This window comes from Chanodichthys erythropterus, chromosome 3, assembly GCF_024489055.1.
Source record: "Chanodichthys erythropterus isolate Z2021 chromosome 3, ASM2448905v1, whole genome shotgun sequence".
In the NCBI taxonomy this organism is placed as follows: domain Eukaryota; kingdom Metazoa; phylum Chordata; class Actinopteri; order Cypriniformes; family Xenocyprididae; genus Chanodichthys; species Chanodichthys erythropterus.
Window position 1 is genome coordinate 60056727 of NC_090223.1, and position 25462 is coordinate 60082188.

The 25462-nt window shown below is 37.8% G+C and overlaps 1 protein-coding gene and 1 pseudogene across 1 annotated transcript; both read left to right on the forward strand.

Annotated features, from left to right (window-relative positions):
• LOC137005151 (uncharacterized) overlaps positions 1 to 25462 on the forward strand; it is a 1346463-nt pseudogene that overhangs the window by 270314 nt on the left and 1050687 nt on the right.
• On the forward strand, positions 20783 to 22085 carry LOC137014102 (transcription factor Adf-1-like). The gene is made up of 3 exons (XM_067378250.1): positions 20783 to 20933; positions 21244 to 21425; positions 21609 to 22085. Exons 1-3 carry the CDS (start codon positions 20783 to 20785, stop codon positions 22083 to 22085), a joined length of 810 nt encoding a protein of 269 aa, XP_067234351.1.

Here is a 25462-nt window from a genome sequence, read left to right on the forward strand (position 1 = left end):
TCTGCTTTAGTACTTCTTAAGAACATAAGAGTACTCAACTGTGCTACTTTGAGACACCATGAAATAAACTGCTTTTAACATACTATCTCTGTATATATATATATATATATATATATATATATATATATATATATATATATATATATATATATATATATATATATATATATATATTCAGTAACCACTTATGGTACACTTAAATCCATTGTGCATTGTTCAAACTCCTCAATTTTTATTTATTTATTTATTTATTTATTACATATGGAGAACAGTCATTGAGGAAACTGATGCTCCAGGGCCTAATAACAAATTAACTATCAGACAACTGACACATGAAGACTGTAATACAAGGGTTGTCCACTAGATGGAGACACAGGATAAGAAATCTTTTAAGCCTAATCTTTAATTTTCCGTTTCTATAAGATAGAATGAAAAATTATATGCATTAACAAAAGTACAACTATACTTACTTTGAAATGGTGCAGCAGATCCTCAGTCTTTGAATGTCCCATGAACTGTGATCCAAAATAACGTGACTGGACACAACCAGCCTCCCAAAATCGAACATGGACATCTAGTTGCTTATTTTTCGTTGACTGATTGAAACTCTCATCAAACATCAACACAAATGGACCTGCGTTGTTAACTGCAGAAACCAGTTCATTTTTGAAGTGTGGGGCAAGTCCAAATTTTAAAATGTAGCTGGTTTTGTCCTTGCCACAAGAGAAAGATTTGACGATTTCAGAATCAGGAAACATTGCCTGGAACAACTCAGAAATGCCTTCATTGGACGAGTAAGAGTGATGATGAACGGCAGTGTTCAGACACCAGAGCACCTCCGCCCGCAAAGTCTCATTCGACCCGAACGCTGATCGAATGTCGCTCGATTTTCCGGTAGTCGCTCCACAAACGGTGGTGACTACAGCAGCAGTTGTTGTGGTACTTGAAGCAGTTGTTGTTGTAGAAGTTTCGGTCACGCCAAAAAAATTACTCATTGTCAATTGCTGACGGCCTTTTAATGCCGATTTGTGGCTGTCCGACTTCATATGGGACTTCAGGGCGTTGATGCCCATTGTTGCCAATTTAATAGATTTTTTACACAGGCAGCAAAAAGCTTCATCATTGCTATTTTTAACGGGCTGTAACCATGGTTTAAACTGCTCTTCTTCCAGCCATTTATCCTGAAATTTGCACTTTCCCATTTTGTTTTTTTACTGCGTCACATTCCGCTGTCGTCTCGTTCACTCCAAAAAGCCCGCGCAACGGCAATTTTGCACCGGCCGGAAGCACTTACCAAATTGGTTCCGCATGATCGTCACACTAATGTACATAAGCGTTTTTACGACATAAAATAAAAGTTATTAATTATGAAGCCTGTATTTAAAATAAATTGCTTCTATAAAATTTTCTTTGAAACAATCAAAAATTTTAATGCCTGGAGGAATCAAATTTAATGCTTTTCAATGCCATTTAAGGCCTTAATTTTGACAAAATCCATTTAATGACTTTTAATGCTTTTCAATGCCCCGCGGATACCCTGTGTTTAGAACAGTTTGGACTGTTTAGGAAGGTACATAAATATCCTATTGATTACTTATGCTGTGAAGCCTGGAAATGAACTGTATTCAAGTTAAAGGGTCATGAAACCCCAGAATACATTTTTTGAGCTGTGAACAGATATGTATAGGCTGCACATCATTGAAAACTCTAAAGGTACTAATTTTATATAAAAGTTTTTATTTCAAATTTATTTTTATTTTATTTAAAAGTTAAAATTAGTTATTTTTGCATTTTTCAGATCGATTTCTATCTTCCGGTTAGAAAAGCAAAGTCGGAGCAACGTCACAAAATCTGACGTCATCGTATACTACCGGCAAGATCCGGAGTCCTGGTTGGCTCCAAGTATGGGCTGGTTGAACATGCTGACGTCAACAGTTTCTACATTTATTCATGAGAAAAAGCTAATTCAATCCAATCACTGTGCTGTAGCATAAGATTATAATCGTGGTATTATGCAAGAGGAAGTATCACTTCTCTTGCCTCTGTCTCTTGTCATTCAGAGACATATCGTTGGTGTTCGTTTCCTCAGTGCTATAACACAATGTGTTTTCCTGCGACCAGAGCAGAAGTTTGGGTGCCTGCGGTTTGTGTTGCTGTAATCTACCAGCACAAATTGAAAATATGTTCGCTTGAGATTGCATTACAATGGAGAATTCAAATATCACAAAAGCGCTGTTCATCACCTCTGCCTTCGGACACGCAAGCCGTATGTATGTTTCCCCCAGCACAGCAGCACATTAGTGTTGTTTTGTTTTTTGCCCACGATGCAATCAGAACTGAAGTTTGAATACGAACACATGAAAAATATGATTGTTATGCTATACATGCGGAGTGCCCGTATGATCGGTATCAGCGCAGAGCTTCGCGTTGTGTTTAACAAACACTAGCCACGTGGCTCATAGCTCATACAGAATAAATTATTCATGTTTAAAGTTTTTATAGACATATTTCACACATTCGCCTGCACCAAACATGAACCAGCACAGTGTATGCACACATATTTCATTAAGTCTTCTTCAAATTAATTGTATGTGCAAACTGGACACTGATACAATGGTGTAGCTGAACGCAATGATACAATTATTCTAATAGACAAAAGACTGATTTTGAGAGTGCAGTGCTCGTAAACGTAATCAAAGTAGCCTATTGTTAGCCCCATTAAATATTCTTTCGCATTTCTCCCTTGAGCTTGGGAGTTTGTTGTCATTTTCTCTGTGCTCATATATTAATATTCATTATTGTGTATAATGAGTGTGTTTTGTGCTTCATTTGGTTGTTCTCTCCCCTCTGGCTTGCTGAAGGCCTGCTGCGGCAGCCTGATGTTGGAGGAAGGCCTATTCCTTCACGGGAATAGGCAGCATTGCCCAAGACTCGAGCTTGGTGCTCGACTGCCTTGTTGTCCATTTCTTTATGGCAGTAATGATAGAATGGGCAGGACTAGGGAAATACACGGAAGGAGATCGCTGATGTTTCAACCGCAGTGACGAGAGTAGGCCTCGGCGTCTTGGTATGTGGGGACCCGTTTGTTTAGGCTGACGCCCCCCCGAGATAACTCTATGGGATCGGCGGCGATGTAATTGCTCCGAGTAAGGCCAGAGGATTGTAGCAAATATTCCTTGAGGACGAAAGATTCTTCATTGGATGCAAAAAGAGAGAGTTTGATTCATACATTTTGTGTTGTTAATATGATGCTATGAGCAGTGTAGCACTGCTGCAGTTCATATTACAGTTTCCCTGCATTGTGTTGATTATTAGGGACAAGAAAATTGATTATTCATCAAATTCGCATGACATTTTAGTATTTTTTGTCTATGAGTGAGTTTAATTAGTTGATAGATCGATCGTTAATCTAGTTAATGATTTAATGCACTGAGCTCTGCAGTCACAACACTCTACAACAGCAGAATGTTACTTTTAATTATTTTAAACCTAATTCCTAGTCAAATTAGAATGATTTCTTAGTTTTACCAATGATATTAGAGCGACAGCACTAGGAACGCCCACAAGCGACTTCACAGTGCAGAGACTAGTGACATGCAGCGAGAAAGTTACTGGTGGTGTGACCGGAGCTTAAGCTTGAGTGCAGAGGCAATATTCCTCGTGTTCGTGAGTTATGCTCTTCACACAGAGATTGGGGATCTGAATTTTTATCTTTTTATAACTCTGAGAAGAATCTGCTGAAACAGTGAATGTTAAGTCTGTTTACTGTACATTTAGATAAATAGGCATGCGGCGGTGGTTTGTGTGGAAATGGAAGGCTGATATGTAAATTAGTAATGATCAAAACAAAATTTATAACTTGATAATTTATGTTTCATTGACCAACCGAGTGCAGATCTGATGACACACTGAAGTGATAGTGAAAGCTGATTGACCTTAAAGGGTTAGTTCACCCAAAAATGAAAACTCTGTCATTTATTACTTACCCTGATGTTGTTTCATACCCGTAAGACCTTCGTTAATCTTCGTAACACAAATCGGCGCTTTATAATATTAATATTGAACCACTGTACTCACATGTACTGATTTAAATATGTTTTTAGTACCTTTATGGATCTTGAGAGAGGAAGTGTCCATTGCTCCCTATGAAGTTCACTTTGGCAAGCCGTTTCAAACTTCCAAAAAAAACACGTTTTGGCCTGATTTTGTTCGAAATGACGTCACATCAGTTCGCTCTTCGATTTCGTTTGAAGTATATCGGGACCTTTATATACCTATCCCTGCATTTGCCACCGTACTCATCTGAAATAAACATGTTTACTCCAGAGGGAGAAACTGCCACTAAATATTTCACAGTGTTGTTGGCATAGTAGTGACTGTATGATGCACTTCTAGGGTTTTTGGCTTTCTGCAAGACAATCAATTACACAGGTTGTGTTTGAAAAGTGTCCTTTAAATGCTTGGGGCAACATTGCTTTGATTGTTTCATGGCCACATATCATGCAACCACATAACAAGATCCTTGGTGTGTTCAGACATTATGTCTGTCCAGATTCCAACAGTCTTGCTGACCTGACCTAATGTTTTAAATTGTCGTGCTAAATCAGCCGTGACAAAGTTTTGTCTTAGTTGGTCCACAGCCGACATGAATGGTGAAGTAGGGGCAAATACTTGCAGGCCAGATACAAGGGGTTTAAACTCAATGAGTGGAATCCCTGTATACAAGAGAGAGTCTGCATCACTCTTCAAAACACTATCTGCAACAGGGCCTGATAATGCTGGCGATGGTGGAGAACTCATTCTGCAGGTGATGGAAGGCCCACTTGAATAGGTGTGGTCCTCTATCTCTGGGTCTGACCACTGTGTTTGGACATCACAGAGCACGGCTCCTCATCCCAATCCATCTAGTCAAGCTCATCTGAGAGTACAAATACAGTTCACAATTATTAGGGCATTAGAGACATTATCACTTTATTTTTTTTTGGGTCGTCTTTCATAGCCGAACCACAAAGTAGGATGCGGGTTTTCCTCTGTTAGTTTTTTGTTGACGAAATGAAATGAGCACATGACAGTGTTTTGGGTGGTCTCTTCAAATTTAGGTTTTTCAGCCACAATCTTCTGTATTCCTCGTCTGTTGGTAGGCGAAGGAACCTGTACCGTTTGTCATAAGAACAATCCCTCAAGGTTAAATCAGAAGATTTTTTGTAAAAATGTTTCTGTAACAGCTGCCAAAAAATAGCTATATAGCTCCAATGTGGTTTTTAACAAATTTTCAAAAAAAAAAGTCACAAGTCACACCCTGTATTAGCCTAAACAATGACTTTTAATGTGTTTCAATTCAGATACATGAATGAACTCATAACCTTTTAAACATTAAACATTGTTTTAATTTTAATATATAAAAATTATCTGGTAAAATATTTGGATTTCTATGCACTTCTGTGATTGTAGACAATGCATGACTTTTATTTTGGATTGGCGACATGATGTCATAAGACTGCGCCGCGCTCCTGCATCTGCTGTGATTCTGCTAAATAAAGGTTTGTTTTAAGAATTTAAGCTGTTTTAATCGACAGAAACAGTTTTGTAGTTTTAATAGTAAATAAACTCATTTCACATCGCTGATAAAACTATTTAATGTAACATTGTGATTCTTTATCTAACTGTAATGAAGGATATTTGTGTGAGTAAAACTCATCCACTGATAAGAAACAGTAAACCTGCGTCTCATTTCTCTGTTTATATAAATCATAAATCAGTTTATCATGAACACGAGTTCAGTCTCTGGAGAGTAATGATGGAGAAACTGAACTTTTCAACTCCGAGTCAATTGAATCAAACACTTTGAGAAATGATTCAGTGAATCGCGACTCATGCTGCTCAAACAGTGAACATGAACAAGAACAACAAACACTAACAAACTAATCACGTTTTCATCAAAGAGTAGTTTAAATATAATCTATAATCCTTTAAATACCAAATGTAGATCATAAATGTCTAAATATTAAGTTTATTCATTTGCAGCGTTAGTTTTGAGTGTTTTTTGTTGTCTAAACAGGTCATTGAAGACTTATAACTTTAATTCTCTTCTTAAAGATGGTGTTTATTAAAGAGGAGACTGAAGATATGCAGATAATTACTAAAGAGGAGTCTGAAGACATGAAGATTGAAGAAACATTCAGTGTGAAACATGAAGAAACTGAGGAACAAACAGGTTGGTTTTATTCTCACAGCTGAACTCAGTCATTTGATCATTATTAATTATTTCTGCACAGACACATTTCAGTACATTCACGCTGTTTTACACACATTCAGGATAATGTTTGGATTTGTCCTGTGTATGTTTCTGTGTTTCAGTATATGCAGGTCAAGGTTGGTTTAGGGTTTTTAAGCTTCTCCATGTGGTCCTGTTCAGTATCGTAACTGGACTGGTCTAAAATGTAAACCAGCTCTTTTCTGTTGCCACACTATACTCTGTGAATTCTCAAACGAGTTTTGCTGTGTTTTTTTTTTGTGTGTGGGTGCTTTAGTGTACATAAATGTATTAATTATTTGGACTCATAGCATTTGGTGATTTGGTGTCCTTTTGGACTTGGATAAAGTTGGTTTTATATTCGCACATTCGGACATCTGTATTCAATAGCCTTGTTAATCACACTACATTGGACATTCACAAGTTAATATGCCATTAAAACAATACTTGCCTATTTTGATCGACTGTGAAAAATGTTGTAAGTTGACAATCGTTGGTTGTCAATATCATGTCGCTGTTTAAAATTCGCAAACATTAATTTATTGCACATTTATTGGAAAGTCTGAATTTATCAGAAGTCTGAGTGTGCGAATATAAAACCAACTTTACCCAACTGTCCTTTTGGAGTCTGCAAGTGTCCTCTTTTTGAAAAGACACCTAAATTTACCTTAAAAAGCTGAAAAATACAGTTTTGTGAGAATCACACTTCAATCTGGTGTATGCTTAATTTCACAATAAGTGTGAGATTAATCGTGATTAATTGCGATTAAAATTTAATCTATTGGCAGCTATAATTTTGATGTTAAATCCACTATTGTATTATATATAATATATATATATATATATATATATATATATATATATATATATATAATTGTTCTAAACACAGTATTTATTTTAATTACATCAGAAGTAACTGTAATTAAATTACAGAAAAAATAAGAGTAATGGATAATTTGACATGGTTTAGTGTAACTTTTACCAGGTTTTGTTAGTGGTGTCTAAAATGCATCTTTACGCACAACTGCCAGCCTGCATGAAGAGTTTCTTGAGAATCCAGAGACACCAGCAGTTTCAAATACCTGTTTGCTGCTCAACACTGGCTTTTTTATAGCTGCCCTTTTAATACAATTATTTTTTAAATTTTCGGCCTTTATCTGACCGAGTTCTGCTGTGCTCTAAATCACTCACAAATCTTATGATAATTCGATAATCTCCATTCAGTTTCACACAATATTAGTTGTTTTCATGCCTTTTGCACAACATTGCACCATTTCATGCTTTTCATCTTCAGAAAGATCTTTCTTCCTCCCCATATTGCACGAGAACTGTGACTTGCTTAATAATGTGGAACAACCTCTAAGTAGGGTTTCCATAGATCTGGCAAATTATTTTGTCTGAGATTGATACCAGTTATCTAAAAAGACTTGCATAATAATTTGGAACGCAGTGTATGTACATTTGCCGACGCCACCATTTATTTATTTATTTTTTCAAATAAATGACAGCTGTTAACAGCGACACAAAGGATTGTGGGCTATCTGCAGCAGCGAAGGATACACCTCATGCATCCTCCGAATTCCTGCGAAAGAAGACGCATTCCAAGGTCACGTTCGGAGAGTCCTACTTACTTTTCTGAAATGATACAACCTCAATGAAGTATGCAACCTTCGAATGCGACCTCCGGAGGATGCACAGCTTCTCTCTCAGCCACTTCCTTTTTCCTGGTGGCTTTATCTGGTCTCCCCATGTCATTTACTGCAATGAAACACAGGTGTTTATCATTTGCACTTGACCTACTTATGCATGGCTCGTCTCCAGCCTCTCTCTCCCGCTGCTGAGCCACGCCCCCTTGCCACACACTCGCTCTTCTCCGATTGCTCCACATCAATCTTTTGACCTGAGGGAGGGGATCTAACAGACCAATCACAGCACTTGTGGTCTGTGTAGAATTGATGCGTTACATTATAGCACAGAGATGTTGCACATCAGGCTACGCGTGGTACTTGCAGCCTACAGCGTACATGTGACGCAGAAATATAAATCGGCCTTAAGTCTTCAGGAATGCTTGAAAATTACAGGCAGGTGTATTTGATTAGAGATGAAAGACAGTGGTCCTCCAGTACCAAACCTGCCCATCCCAGATCCGTAGGATTGGATAAGGTAGGATAGGATAGGATAGGGTATAGAACATACACGTTGTTGGTTTTGATGCTTTAAATGTCTAAATTTTTATATCTATTTTTGTCCTAGACCTAATGTCACTGAAAGAAGTGAGTCATGAACCTAATGAAAGGGAAGAAGAGAAAGAATATTACGATGAACATCATGATTTCATGAATGGGGAAAGATCAACACAGGTTTCCCCACAAAAAGGAGTTCAAAAGACAGGAACTAAGAGTGTCACACACAAAAAACACCTTAAAGTCCACATGAGAATTCACACTGGAGGGAAACCATTCACCTGCCAACAATGTGGAAAGAGTTTCACAAATAAAGGAAGCCTTAAAATCCACATGAGAATCCATACTAGAGAAAAGCCTTTCACCTGCAAACAATGTGGGAAGGGTTTCAGTCATAAAGGAAGCCTTATAGGCCACATGAGAATTCACACTGGAGAAAAGCCATATATCTGCCGACAATGTGGACAGAGTTTCAGTCAAAAGGGAAGCCTTAAAATCCACATGAGAATCCATACTAGAGAAAAGCCTTTCACCTGCAAACAATGTGGGAAGGGTTTCAGTCATAAAGGAAGCCTTATAGGCCACATGAGAATTCACACTGGAGAAAAGCCATATATTTGCCAACAATGTGGACAGAGTTTCAGTCAAAAGGGAAGCCTTACAGCCCACATGAAAATTCACACTGGAGAAAAGCCTTACACCTGCCAAGAGTGTGGAAAGAGTTTCAGTAATAAAGGAAAACTTGAAATTCACATGAGAATTCACACTGGAGAAAAGCCTTACACCTGCCAAGAGTGTGGAAAGAGTTTCAGTGAGAAAGGAAACCTTACAGTCCACATGAGAATTCACACTGGAGAAAAGCCTTACACCTGTCAACAGTGTGGAAAGAGTTTCAGTCGAAAAGGACACCTTATAGACCACATGAGCACTCACACTGGAGAAAAGCCTTACACCTGCACTCTGTGCGGGAATGGCTTCACACGGGAAGGAAGCCTTAGGGAACACAGGAGAATTCACATTAAAGAGAAGCCATTTACATGTGATCAGTGTGGAAAGAGTTTCATATATAAAGGTAACCTTAAGGTCCACATGAGGATTCACTTGAAAGAGAACTGAACTTTTTGAAGTCGTTGCTGTGGAAAGATCAGATGTGTAAAGAGTACCTAAAAACCATTCTTGAGTAAAAGTACAGAGTAAAAATTACTCCATTACAAGTTACCATTTCTAAGACAACTTGAGTAAAAGTCTTGGAGTATCTGATATTAACTGTACTTAAGTATTTTACTCATGCTGAATTTAGGCTCAAAGATGCACTAGTCAAGAAATGCCAGTGAAAATAAGGAAAAAAAAAATTGATTAATGGAAATCATGTTTATTTTCTAAAATCAAAATAAAATTGAACAGCTCAATATTTGTTGACACAACAGCCTCTTAAATGTTAAAAGTGTAAAACTCTTGCAGTTCTCAAAGCTTACACTACGTCCCATGTCTTCTCTTTTCAGCTTATGGAAAAAGTGTAATTGACACGATGCCAGTTTACACCTTCTTCGTAACTTGAATAAGGAAGGCGGTCTGGTGGAAGCTCAATATTTGACTTCATAACTTGTTTAAATAGTTGCATATAAATGCATAAAAAATGCAGAATCAAATTAATCGAATCGCATCAAATTTTAATGTGAATCGTCTCGAATAGAATTGTTCTGAATTTGATAAAAATAATTCGAGAACAAAACGAACACCTGTGATTCCTGAATCGAATCGATTCAGAGCCCTAATATTCACCCTTAAGGCTGGTTCACACTGTGCGATTTTGGCCAAGATTTGGTCGTCTGAGAAAAATTTTGCAAATCCTAAAAGATTCCTATAATCCTAGCCTAAAATCTGTTGTCTTTGATCACTAGTTTGACATGTTCACCGACAGCCGGTTAATGACCGTTGCGATCAAATTTTACCTCAGACGAAGTTCTGGCAGTGTCAGAAGATTTGGTGCACAATCCTCCAGTGTGACTTCTCCTACGACAAACGTCAAATTGTCTTCATTTTTCAAGACAAGCCATGATCAAAATTAATGATAGAGATGTCGTTGTTAGCCACCATTTCAGTCCCGTGTGTAACGCAGCTCACTGTCAACGAATGTGTATGTTTTGATGATGTAAAACTCCGGATAAGTTTTCATGTGTGCGTCCGTTTTTAACGCGTTTTGACTGTCGTGCAGTCTGACATTAATGACAGCTGAGATCCCACAGTGTGATATGAGGATCATGTTCGTACAGTCTGACAAGTAACCATCGCAAAGGACTATTATAAATCGTACAGTGTGAACCCGGCTTTAATTCAAATATTAACAATGTCTTAAAGATTTTTCAAGCATATTGTGTAGTTTTGCTTGGAGTCAATTGTTTTATTTGTGTTTAATTGTGTGATATCATTTTAGGCCAGGCTGTCATACAAAGAAATTATGAGCACATGCAAAACCGAGAGAGGACCAAAGAAAGAATAACTGATTACGTTGCAATTCAATTTATGCTTACCACCCCTCGGATCATTAGTAGACGAAGAAGACAGATAACTGTTTACACCTCTGAGGCCTGATGAATAAACATTGCATACGCACAAAAAAGGCATTAAATGATTAGTTCACTTTTAAGTAAACTTTTCCTGATAATTTACTCACCCCCATGTCATCCAAGATGTCCATGTCTTTCTTTCTTCGGTTGAAAAGAAATTAAAGTTTTTGATGAAAACATTTCAGGATTATTCTCCTTATAGTGGACTTCAATGGGCACCAAACGATTGAAGGTCAAAATTAGTTTCAGTGCAGCTTCAAATTGTTCTACACGATCCCAGATGAGAAATAAGAGTCTTATCTAGTGAAACCATCGCTCATTTTCTGAAAAAAAAAATAGAAAATGATGTAAGTTTTAACCAGAAATGTTTATCTTGAACTAGCTCTCTTCTTCTTCTTCTTCTTTATTATAATTCAGCAGTGTAGACACTAAGCGTATTACTGCCCTCCACAGGTCAAAGTTTGAACTAATTTTTATATGCAATATGCTAGTTCAATAGTATATAACAATTAGTTCAAACTTTGACCTGTGGAGGGCAGTAATACGCTTAGTGTCTACACTGCTGAATTATAATAAAGAAGAAGAGAGCTAGTTCAAGATGAACATTTAAGGTTAAAACTTATATAATTTTCATTTTTTTTTTCAGAAAATGAGTGATGATTTCACTACCTTTTTTCTCATCTGGGATCGTGTTGAACAATTTGAAGCTGTAGTGAAACTAATTTTGACCTTCAACTGTTTGGTGCCCATTGAAGTCCACAATATGGAAAAAAATCCTGGAATGTTTTCATTAAAAACTTTAATTTAGTTTTGACTGAAGAAAGAAAGACATGGACATCTTGGATGACACGGGGGTGAGTAAATTATCAGGAAAATTTTATTTGAAAGTGAACTAATCCTTTAAAATGTGGGTATGCATTTTCCACACATATATCAGGATTTATAAAAAATAAATTTGTGCGCACCATACGCATACTCTTAACTGTGCGTAAGCAAAGCAATGAAGTAAAACAGAATGATTTTAAGTTCTGTTTTACCTCTGATATACACATCTAGATTAAATATGCCACTCTCAACTTTATTTCTAGAGCATTTTCAGAAACCACAGTGGGTATCAAAGTGCTGTACCTGAAAATAGCAAAAAATAAACAAATGCATATAAAAATACATACAGTTTACAGCACATTATTAAAAGCTATGGAAAATAAATACGTTTTTAACACCCACTGAAATGACCCTAGAGGAACCACCAGACAAGACTGATCATTGGAGCGAAGAGATCTCAAAGGTTTATGTAAACTATTTAAATCAGAAATATACTCTGGTGCCAAGCCATGGAGAGATTTGTAAACATACAATAAATAAATCAGTGAACCGAATCATGATTCAGATCACATGTCAAACTGCTAACAGCTGAAATCACGTGACTTTGGTGCTCCGAACAGCAGATTCGATACACTGATTCACTGTGATCCGATTCTTCCTGGAGCATTGTTTTGAAATCAGCCATCACTAAATAAGTCGTTATTTTGTTTTTTTTGGTGCTCCAAAAATATTCTTGTCGCTTTATAATATTAATATTGAACCACTGTACTCACATGAACTGATTTAGATGTGTTTTTAGTACATTTATGGATCTTGAGAGAGGAAATGTCCATTGCTCCCTATGGAGGCCTCACGGAGCCATCGGATTTCCACTAAAATATCTTAATTTGTGTTCCGAAGATTAACGAAGGTCTTACTTAGGGTAAGTAATAAATTACAGAATTTTCTTTTTTAGGTGTACTAACCAGTTAAAAGCCTAGCAGAGTTCTGAACCAGCTGCAGGCGAGAGAGGGAGGCCTGACTCACACCCAGATACAAAGAGTTACAATAATCCAAACAAGAAAGACACAAAGGCACGAACAACCTTCACCAAATCATTGAAAGAGAGGCTGGACATCAACTTGACTAGAGATCTAGATTTGATGATCAAATTTAAGCTCAGTCAAAAATAAAGATTTTTCACAAAGGAAAGTTTTTCCTCAGGAAGCAATAACAGGTTTTTATTAGAATCCATATCACATCCTCAGACAACAGACTTGTCTTCATTCAGTTGGAGAAAGTTGTTTGCCAACCAACACTTTCACATCAGCCAAACAGTTAAAGAAAGACTCGAGAAGATAGCTCCCCATGTTTTATAGAGAAGTAAATTTGGGAATCATCAGCATACAGATGGTAATTTATACTGTGCTTATCAAAAATCTTAACATGATCGACTGTATTGAAAGCAGGACTGAGATCTAACAATAGAACAACAGGACTACCTGAATCTACATCTAATAAAATATCATTTGAAACCTTCAATAGAGCAGACTCTGTGCTATGACCAGCTCTGAAGCCTGATTGAAATCTATTGAGATATTATTTCTAACATTCAGCTGTACAAATACAATTTTCTCTAATGTCTTTGAAATGAAAGATCATTTTGAAATAGGACAAACGTTATTCATGTTAGAGGCATCGAGATTCACAACTATTGACAAATGATAACACGCTTGGACTATTTGATTCCACCACCTCTTAACTAAAGCAGATGAGAGAACATCACATGAGGAACAAGAAGGCTTCATTTGTGCAACTATGTTTTGAAGTTGTGACAGAGACACAGGAACAAAACTTAGTTTTTTTTCAAAGGAGCAACAAAAGAAGCAGGATCATTACTAACAGATGAAATCCAAGAGCCAATTCCAACAATCTTACCAGTAAAAATTTTTACGTTTCACATGTGTCCACAGAAAAAGAAATTGAAAGAAGGACAACTGGGTGAAGTACTGTAATAGTAGAAAAGAGTATTTTTGAATTACGAAAATTCTTTGATGTAAAAAAAACTGTTTGATCTAGCTAATTTAACTACTTTTTGAAACTTCGTCAAACAATCTCTCAAAGATTCATACGAGACTTGTAATTTATCTTTGAGCCATTAACGGTCAGCCCTCCTGCACTCTTGCCTAAGAGTATTGCTATTGCTGTTCAACCAGGGCTGAGTCTTGCCTTTCTTCTTCCTAGTTTTCAAAGGAGCCACAGAAATCAAAACATCAGAACATGAAGAGTTAAACTGGATAATCAACTCCTCAGGTCCCATACCAGAACAAGGACTGAAAAACATCTAGCACCTGAGATTCAACAGCAACCAAACCATCATTAGCCTGACCATTATAAGAAAAAGTAGGGTTAAACAAAACAGTCTTGTGCTCAGAAAATACAGTGTCAGCAATTTGCACACTGCCAACAGAAAAACCAAGTGTTAACTCTATATCGAGAGTATGACCACGTTCATGTGTAGGGCCTAAAACACACTGATAGACCAAATGACTCTAATAGATGATTAAACTCTGGTCTGGAAGAACACCACACGTGAACATTAAAATCCCCCAAAATAAATATTATCTGTAAAAAACTCACTTATACAATCTTTATGATGTGTGGTCTATAAATAAGAGTACACAATACAGATTTAAAAGAATTCAACATAATTAACTGAACCTCAAATGTTGAGTAAGTCTCAGTAGATAGAAGTCTGCATTTAAACTTACTTTTAAAAATAACAGCAAGGCCCCCACCCTCTCCAACTGACCTCGGGGAGCTAAAAAAGCTACAGTCTGGAGGAGAGAAAGTTCAGAAAAAGGAGCCATATCACCAACGTTGAGCCGTCTCAGAAATAAATAGAAAATTCAAATCGTGCAAGAAGAAAAGATCGTACAAAATAAAAGACTTGTTTTGAAAGAGATCTTGCACTGATCAACACCATTGTCACTGAAGTTGAGAAGATGAACTGGGACCCGCGGTCCTGCGCTAACTGTATTCAACATTCATAGAGGTCAAGAAGAGTTCGAAAGCGGCAAAAAACTCTCCACTCCTTTTTTTCTGAAAAAGTCAAGCATTATAAGTTGGCATGTGGTATCCAAATTGTGTTGCACAATGTTGAGTAACTCTGCCTATTGCTCTTGTTGAATAATTAGCCAGTTTTGATGGAAATTATATGGAAAAAATTAGCTGCCTGGACAAACTTACATTATTTTTATTGTATTTTCCGTATGTCTTTTGTAATGTCCTTAATTTTAACAAATATGTTAACAAAACCCTTCAAATAAGAATAAACCCAGCAAACACAAATGTTCCCCTAACGTTCCCATATGGTTCCTGTTTGGTTATTTTTTGGGGGAACCAAATAAGAACGTTCTCTATTGGTTCTTTTTTTGCAACCTAAAGAGAACATTCCCTGCAGGTTATTTTTGAGTTTAATCTTATAACCTAAAGAGAACCTTCCCAGAACTTTCCCTGCAGGTTATTTTTGGGTAGTATTTCTGTCAATATTGGTAAATTTCATCATCTGTACCATTGACCTGTGGGATTCCTCAGGGCTCCACATTAGCTTCCTTGTTATTTTCTCTACATATGCTCCCTCTTGGTACTATCTTTGAAAAATATGGCCTAAATTATCATTGTTATGCAGACAAATATATAGGTGCTGGTCATATAATTAGAATATTTATATAAGTTATTTTTTTTTATTGTAAATTATTTTAAAAAATGAAACTTTCATATATTCTAGATTCCCTACATGTAAAGTAAAACATTTCAATTTTTTTTTTTTTTTTTTTTTTTTTTTTAATTTTGATGATTGGAGCGTACAGCTCATGAAAGTCCAAAATCCAGTATCTTAAAATATTAGAATATTTCCTAAGATCAATCAAAAAATGGATTTTCAAAACAGAAAAGTTGAAGTTCTTTAAAGTACGTTCATTTGTGCACTCAATACTTGGTCGGCAGCACATATTACAGCAAATGACTTGCTCCTAGCACAAATTACAGCATCAGTGAAGTGTGGCGTGGAAGTGATCAGCCTGTGGCACTGCTGAGGCACTATTGAGCCTTCAGATTATCTGTATATTGTTGGATCGACTGTTTCTCATCTTTCTCTTGAAAATATCCCATAGATTCAGGGGTCAGGCATGTTGACTGGCCAATAAAACACAGTAATATCATGGTCAGCAAACCACTTGGAAGTGGCTTTTGCACTGTGGGCAGGTGCTAAAGTCCTGCTGGAAAAGGAAATCAGCATCTCCATAAAACTTGTCAGCAGATGGAAGCATAAAGTGCTCCAAAATCTCCTGGAAGATGGCTGCATTGACTTTGCACTTGATAAAACACAATGGACCAACACCAGCAGACGTCCACAGTAAATATTCTAATATTTTCAGATACTGGATTTTGGACTTTCATTAGCTGTACACTCTAATCAACAAATAAAAAATAAAAAACTTTTGAAATGTTTTACTTTACATGTAGGGATTCTAGTATAAATGAAAGTTTCATTTTTTAGAATAATTTACAATAAAAAAAGAACTTTTTCACAATATTCTAATTATATGACCAGCACCTGTATAGCATTATTCTAGTTTATTTATATATTTTAATCTTACAAAATGCACATACTGAGTCTTTAATTAAAAACTTTCCATTTCCTCTACTGTACAAATTATAAAAGTATTATAATATAAAATTTTGCCAAACCTTTCTCCAAGACCAGTGACTTCCTCCATAGTCATATGTGAGTTCCTCTCCAGGAATGATATCTCTTGCAGCGAACAGACACAAACGGGGGGTTCCCTCAACAATAATCCTTTTCATTGTACAAATTGGGTTAATGTGATCATTATTTATAAGGTGGCCAAGGGAGCCATCCTCATGAGTTTCATCAATGCTTCAGGAAACAAAAATTGATCATTTAGCCTAACAAACCACAACAAGACAAATTTGGATTTGAACAAAATGAAAATTACTTGATTGATGGTTAGCCAAATGTAAACAACTTTTATGCTTTGTAATAGTTTAACCAATGTATTCAACATTCTTTCATAGCTCATGCTTATTTCTTTCATTAATTTACAGATACTATCACAAAGAGCAATTTAAAACTGCTAAAACAAACAAAAAAACACATATCCTTTATATTCCAATGGACCCAGATCTTGAAGTAAAATAATAATAAAATATAAAATTAAAACATAAAATAATTGTGGTTACTTATTTAGTGTTTTTAAACCACTTAAGGATGCCCTCGAATGAAAAATTGAATTTATCTTGGCATGGTTAAATAACAAGAGTTCAGTACATGGAAATGACATACAGTGAGTTTCAAACTCCATTGTTTCCTCCTTATGTAAATCTCATTTGTTTAAAAGACTTCCGGAAAACACTCGGATCTCAACATAACACCGACTGTTACGTAACAGTCGGGGGCTTCCCCTCAATATTTGCATAATGCCAGCCCCTGTTTGACGCATTAGACAAGGAAAGGCAGTATTAATGTCTGGATCTGTGCACAGACGAGGTAAGCAAGCGAGAACAACAGCGAAAAATGGCAGATAGAGCAATAATAACTGACATGATCCATGATATCATGATATTTTTAGTGATATTTGTAAATTGTATTTCTAAATGTTTCATTAGCATGTTGCTATCGTTTCTTACTGTATTCACGGAGACGAGAGTCATTGCTATTTTCATTTTTAGACATGTGCAGTCTGTATAATGCATAAACACAACTTCATTCTTTATAAATCTCTCCAGCAGTGTGTAATGTTAGCTTTAGCCGCAGAGCATAGCCTCAAACTCACACAGAATCAAACGTAACCATCTAAATAAATACTTTACTCACATAATTCGAAGCATGCATACAGCATGCATGACGAACATCTTGTAAAGATCCATTTGAGGGTTATATTAGCTGTGTGAACTTTGTTTATGCGATGAATATAGAGTCCAGAGCTCGTGTGGCAGAGGTAGCGCATCTCTTAAAGGGGCCACGCTGAAAAAATCTGTGCATAGTTAATGATGCCCCAAAATAGGCAGTTAAAAAAATTAATTAAAAAGAATCTATGGGGTATTTTGAGCTGAAACTTCACAGACACATTCAGGGGACACCTAGGACTTATATTACATCTTGTAAAAAAACAATCTAGGGCACCTTTAAATCATAGTTAAAACATATGTGATTACTGTATATTTAACACTCATAATGTTACCAATTAAGAAACGAGTCCTTCTAGCAATACTAGTGGTAACAAAAATAAGAAATCATTCACTGCCTTGTTTATTCATGGCCATGATTTCCTATTTTATTCCCTGGTGTTAGCAGTTTCATAATTCATTCGTGGAAGTCTTCCTTCCTGTGTGTAGAGGTGCAGTTCCGTGACCAGGCTACAGGGACGCTGTACAGCAGCGCAGCCACACACACTCACACACAGAAATCCAGTTTTTGTTCAAGGGGGGGATCAAGAAAAAAACTGCATATCAGCACCGCTTCCTGAGCCGATAACAAACAAAACATTGTGGGGACCGGGGATTTGGTCGCCACTATGTTTTTGGTCCCCACTATGTGAGTGTGCTAACGTGTTGAGGACCCCACTATGTAATAAAAACAAACACACACACACACACACACACACAAACACACACAAAAGGGACACTTTACCATAAGCATAAAAATCCCACAGTCATTTCCACAGATCTGGCATGGCAAGCCCTATAATCAACCAAAAAAATAAAGTAAGATTAGTTATACATGAAACATGACTGGTAGATCAAAGCTACAGTCTTCTCTGTCACATGTCTTATATATGAAATGCAGATTACAGGCAATCATTGTAAAATCAAATTATGCAATATATTATTCACCACAATATCATGCCCAGTCTTCTCAGTCCAGCTCCCTGGATTAATTTTCTGAGCAAGATCTCTATACAAGAAAAAATATAAATAATTTGAAACAGATAGATGTGACAATCACTGAGACATTATCAGCTGAAACATATCAGTACAGGCTATAGGAACGTAGCCAAAATGTAAATTGCTATATGAACATTACAAACAGTAAGCCTCAAATGTGGACATAAATATGGCTCTGTACTCAGCATCACCAAACCCAGACTCATGCAATGTGTACTGCGAGTCTAAAAAGAGGATCTCTCTCAGGAGTGGCTTCATGATCTATAATATGATAATGGTTAAAGACATTCACATAAGTTTAAAAGTCATTAGGACAAAGAGTAGAGCTGCAGTCCACTTTGTTGGAATTTCTCTGGTCCTACAATCTTGCATATTAAAACGCTGTAGTATCTTGTTAGTCTACTTTTCCTGTGTCATTTTTACACACCCATCTGACTGATTGAAATCGATACCCAGAAAATGTTTGAGTTCGCCCAGATCTTTCATTTTAAACTTTTCTGCAAGCATTTCTTTCACTTCTTTCAGTCTCTCTAGATTGCTTGCGGCAATAATTCAATCATCGACCCATGCAATTATGATCATTTTCCCTTCTTTTGACTCTTTGGCATAAACACAGTGGTCGGCTGGGTTTTGTGTGAATCCATTTTCAGTTAGACAATCATGTAAAACATTATTCCAATTTCGTCCAGATTATTTCAAGCCGTAAAGTGATTTCTCTAGCTTGTAAACTATACCCTCTTTCTCTTGGTAACCATCTGGTGGGTTGATGTAGATCTCATAGTCTATGGGAGCGTGCAAGTACGCTGTTTTCACGTCCATTTGATGCAGGAGTAAATTTTCCTGTGCTGCTTTCTGAAGCTCCACCCTTACACTCGTCAAGTCTGCCGTGGGTGAAAATGTCTCTCCATAGTCTATTCCCATTCTCTGGTTGTAACCCTTGGCCACAAACCGCGCTTTGTATTTATCTTTTCCATCTACAGTCTTGATAGAGTAAACCCATCTACCCCCCCACTGTTTTCTTGCCTACTGGCAGTGTCGTCGGGGTAAACGTTTTGTTCTCGTTTAGAGACTGGATTTCGTCATCCATGGCTTTTACCCATTCTTTCGAGTTAGTTGACCTCATTGCTCCCTCAAAAGTCTTTGGAATGCCACACACCTCTCTGCAGCAATAGTCTACCGTGATATTAATCCCATCACTATCACCGTCTTAAGTTACATAGTCATCTAAGTAACTTGGTGTTTTTCTTTCTCTAGTCGGATACCTCCTACTTTCGGGTTCACCACTTGTCACACTCTGTTGTGTTCGATTGTGGTCACTAGACCTCGTTACTTCACCTAGACTATCACTATGTGTACTTCTACTCTGTACACTTGGCTCTGGAGCATTTTCCGTACTCCTCCTCTGTGTGGTCTCACCAGTCTTGGGTTTCATACTACCATAGCCATCGCTTAGATCCGGCTCACCAGTCTGTGTCTGTTTTTCAACAGCTGCCTTGCTCACAAACTTCACTAGCCTGTGTTTTTGTACCTTGTTTGTATCAGGATGATACACCAAATACGCCGGGCTGTTCTTGTCATAACCTACAAAGCGACCCTGGTCGCACCTGGAATCAAATTTTCCCTTGTCCTGTTTGTACGTGTAGCATACAGATCCGAATTTTTGCATTTTTGACACATTAGGCTTCTTGTCTGTCATCAGCTCATAAAGGCCGGAACACACCAAGCCGACGGTCGGCCGTCGGGCAGTTTTTCTTCGTCGGCCGACTAAGTTTCCTCGGTGTGTTCTGCACCGTCGGCTGAAGTTGGTCCTCGTCGGCTTTGTTTCGGCCGATTCGAAATGTTGAATCGGCGTTGGACCTCGTCGGGCCGTCGGGCCATATGATCATTCTGATTGGCTGTTCAGCTAGCGAACCAGTGCATGAGAAAAGAAAAACGGAAGTGACGAAGCAAGTAAACGACGAAGTCAAGAGGGAACACACATTGTTTACCTTAGGTACGTGAAAGACATGGCTATCTGGAACGAGGCAAGTGAAGACGAATTGATCAACATGATCCAGGAAAGGCCGGGTTTGTATGACATTACGGAAAAATGTTATGTCAACCGTGTGCTGAAAGCTGAACTGTGGCGTGAGATCGAAAATAAACTCGTCATATCAGGTAAGATTTCCTTTTTGGCAATTGAGAAAGCTTGTTTGTAATTGTTCAATAGTCCATAGTAAAACTAATATAACCATTTTAGTGTTTTGTGTGTACCAAACTAAGTTTGTTTATGGAAACAGACAGTAATTAATATGTGCTGTGCTAGCATCTCATATTTCATAATAATATTAAAGTTAATCAAATTGTTAATAATATAATTAACAATACAGCAAAAAGTAACATTTGTTGGCATAACAAATACTCATTAAAGTGACAAAATAAGCAGCCATAACACTTAATGCTTACAAAATTTTACTTTGTCCCTCAGAAAAAGAGCTCAAGAAGCGGTGGGATTCATTGCGAACCCAATACATGCGTTATAAGAAACAAGGACCCTCAGGAAGTTCTGGAGCTCAGAAGACTGGCAGGCAGCAATGGATCCTGAACCGCCTGCAGTTTCTAGAGCCTCACACAAAAAGGAAGGAGAGCACTTCAAATCTAATGATCATGGTAAATAAACAAATATATTTATATTTATTTATTTATTTATTGTTTAATTTCAGAATAAAATAAACATTTTGCTTTTTGTAAGATGGCAAGTGCTTCTTTAAAAGAGTCTATTCACAAGTAACTCCGCATATTAAGTCAAGCCATTACATTAACTTGTCACATTTGTATCTTATGTTTTTTAAGGAACCTGCGGCTGATAGTGATTCCTGTTCACCCTCAGATGGTACCAACAGTGACACCTGGACTGGCACCCATGAAGACCCCAGCTTCAGTGATGCTGACCTACGGTCAAGTACACCCTTGGCTGAATCCACCATCTGTGGAACTGAGTCCACAGCCATGAGAAAGGACCATTTGCAAAGCTCCAACATAAAACCAAAGCCTCCAGGGAAGCGCAGGAAGATGCAAGACGAATCCTCCAGCGAGGAATCCACAAACTTGATGCGCACCATCGGCAAAACTCTGGAAAAGTTGGCATCACAGGAAAACACCAATGATGCCATCTCAGCTTACTGCAAAAATCTTGAACACAGAATGCGGAATTTGCCACCACATCTACTGCCACATTTCCAGCATGAGGTTGATAATTGCATTTTCAAATATTCAGTGGGCCACAACCATGCACTGGATGCATCTTCCAATCAGTATACACACTTGTAATTTTTTATGTAGCAAAATTGTAAACAGATATTGTAGCATTTAGTAAATATGTCACGCTTAGTTGTACGTTATATTAGAGTACTTATGCAAAGTTTATATTTCTGTACATTTTATTTATTTTAAATACCAACTGTTGATATTTTTCTGTAAATTACCTTAATGCTATTTTTGCACATTTGAAAATAAAACACTGACTTTGTGTAAAAGGTACTTCACTGTTCTTTATGTAAAAAAAAAAATCACAAAACACAATGATGTAAAAATATAAACTTTATTTTGCAAATTCACACCATTGTTATAAAACATAAACCAAGGTCAAGGGGGAAAGAAACAAGTTTGCTACATGCTTATATTTTGCCCCACTGAAAGGGCACTGCACCGGTGTCCGAATTAAAGTACTGGCACAGTTTATCCCTGAGCTGTTTGGCGTGTGTTGTACTGTTGGTTGTGCGTGGCAGAGAGGCCTGCTGTAGGCCAGGGTCTTCTCTCCATCTTCCAGGGACAGTGTCATGATCTTGTTCTTCCTGGTCGATTCCTGCCATGTACACTTCACAGCACTCTTTGCGCAGAAAGTTGTGCAGAGCACAGCAAGACAAAACAATGTCCTCCACTTTGGCAGTGCTTTGAATATTAATGGTGGTTAGTAGGACGCGAAAACGATTTGCCAGGATGCCAAATGCATTTTCAACCACCCTTCGAGCTCGCGAAAGTCTGTAATTGAATATGCGTTGCTCTACAGACAGCTTGCGGTTCGGGTATGGCTTCATGAGGTATTCCTTTAAGGGGAATGCCTCATCAGCCACAATGCAGTAAGGGGCCAGCTGGTCTGATTCAGGAAGTGGTGCAGGTGCAGGAATGTTGGATGTTCTTTTCTCCAAGGCATCCTGCAATGAGCATCCCCCAAACACTCCACCATCTGAAATGCGCCCGTTGCAGCCCACATCAACATACAGAAATCTGTAGTTGCTGTCTACCAGTGCCATAAGCACTATTGAGAATGTATGCTTGTAGTTGAAGAATTTAGATCCAGATCCTGGAGGGGGACGAATGTTAATGTGCTTTCCATCCAGAGCACCCAGGCAATTTGGGAAATGCCACTGATTCTGGAATCCAACGGCTACTTGCTGCCACTCTTCCACTGTGTCTGGGCACTAAAAAACAATATAATTAAAAGAAATTAGTTTAACTCGTCAGACCATTAATAACTCAGTGATTTTGACATTCTTGAATTAACCCTGCAAAGCCCACTTCTGCAGAATTACAACATCACTTTCAAAAATTTAAAAAAAAATGCCTGCAAATGTTTTTTTCTCTCAAGATCACATTTACATAGTTAATGGGTTCTATTGTTCGTCCTCACAATGCTATTGGGTTGAAGAAGTGTTTATAGGTCAGCATTAGGCTCTTTATGTTTTGGATTTTGGGGGGAGATGCCTGTTGCATTGTTCAGGGACAGGTATGAATGGTCTTGAATATGAACCTGTAAGTGCTCTGGGGGGATGAATGTGTTCTTTTAGTATGATAAGTAGAGAGCATAATAGGCCAGCCAGACTGTATTGTTTGAATGTAGTAGTGGAATTTTATTTGCATTGAAATTATAATTTGATGGATAATACTTAGATCTCTGCCCTCGACACATGGTCTACCATCCTGTCTATTCTTTCAGTTTATCTACTACAATATAAGACCCTAAAATTACCCTTATTAAAATGTAAAAAAACTGAAAAATCTTTAATTTCTACATCAGAGGCCTCCTAAAACAATATCTGAGAGATCAAAAAAATTGCTCATTTTTGGGCTAAAACAAAAAACATTAAACAGATACATGTATACCTTTAGGTATTTCTCTTTTAAGACTTGGTAGATTGCTGCACAGGTTTCAGGAACAAATTGCTGAATTGTGGACATTCCCACCCGGAATTGGTAAGAAAGGCTCTTGAAGCTTTCTCCTGCAAAGATTACAAACACATAACTCCACTATTAATTTTCCACACCTTTTACAGAGTCAAATCTAACACTTTTAATGCATTTGTACTACACTACATTAAAGCAAATATTTTTTATCAGTTATTAAAGACATTGTGCTACAAACAACCATAATAATGTTTTATACATTGTGTCTTTTTAAAGTAGGCTACAACTGGATACAAAATAATAAAATTCTTTTCACTTTTATAATGCTTCATAATACACCAAAATAAACACAACTGAAAAGGTGTTTTAATGAAATGTTCAAACAACGAATAACCTTACCTGTTGCCAAGAACCGTAGTGTAATCATCAGACGTTCCCCCACGGAGATACAATCCCGGTAGTTCGTGTTTGTTCTCTGTATGATTGGACTAATAAGTTCTTTTAACATGTGAAATTGAGTGGGAAAAAGCCGAGCGAAATTTTTAAAACCACAAGTTTCCTGTAACTCGAGCTCTCGACACAGGTTCGGGAAAGCACCTTGGGCCTGTCTCTGGAGTATCCATGGTTTCACCCATTTAGTGCGCTTTCTCCGTATTTTTCTCATCCGCTTCTTCTTTTCCTCTTCCACAAGCAAAAGACCAAGGGCTGACAAAGCCAGTGCCATTTGCAACGTGTCGGACATTTTTGAAATAACACGAATCCGTATGTGATGAGCGAGAACTGGTTTTTCATGCACCTTTGTTTATGTTTTGTATCCCTGTAGCTCTTCCGGTCTCCCTAGCAACGAACCATAGCAACGAACACAAACTACTGCCACCTGCTGGCATGGAAAGGCATTTCATCTCACGCAGGCGCAGAACGGACGTGCTATTTGGCCGTCGGCTGTCGAACGTCGGCTTGGTGTGTCAGGGCAACTTTGGACCCAGACGCTGCCGACGCCAGCCGACGCCAGCCGACCCCGCAGTCTGCTTTCGTCGCCACTAGTTCGTCGCCGTCGGCTTGGTGTGTTCCGGCCTTAAGGCGTATGTCCTGTACGCCTGTTAAAACACCTGTTGCGTATCATTGCTACTGTTTGTACTGCGTAGTGCCATAGCTGCTTTGGTAGTGCACTTTCAACTATCATGCACCTACCCATCTCAAAAAGAGTACGCCAACTCCTCAATGCAGTTCCGTTCTGGTGTGGGGAATACGGAGCTGACGTTTCGTGTCTGCTTTTGTTTTTCCTCAACAGTGCCTGAAAATCACGGCACGTAAACTCTGTTCCGTTGTCGGATCTTATGCACCTCACTTTCTCGTAAGGGGATACATCTGCTAGGAACTTCTCAGTAGCTTGTACTGTGTCACTTTTCCTCTTTAGGAAATATACGAACACTACGCTGGAGTAATTGTCAGTGAATGACTGCACATATTTGTAACCGTCTATCGACTCTGTGGCTACTGGACCTGCAAGGTCTGTGTGTACC

Excerpts from the sequence above, each read along its gene's own strand:
- LOC137014102 (XM_067378250.1), top strand. The coding sequence starts at position 20,783 with ATGGCTATCTGGAACGAGGCAAGTGAAGACGAATTGATCAACATGATC. Across the intron at positions 20,934-21,243 it reads AAATAAACTCGTCATATCAG|AAAAAGAGCTCAAGAAGCGG; the intron begins GTAAGATTTCCT and ends TTTGTCCCTCAG. Across the intron at positions 21,426-21,608 it reads CTTCAAATCTAATGATCATG|GAACCTGCGGCTGATAGTGA; the intron begins GTAAATAAACAA and ends ATGTTTTTTAAG.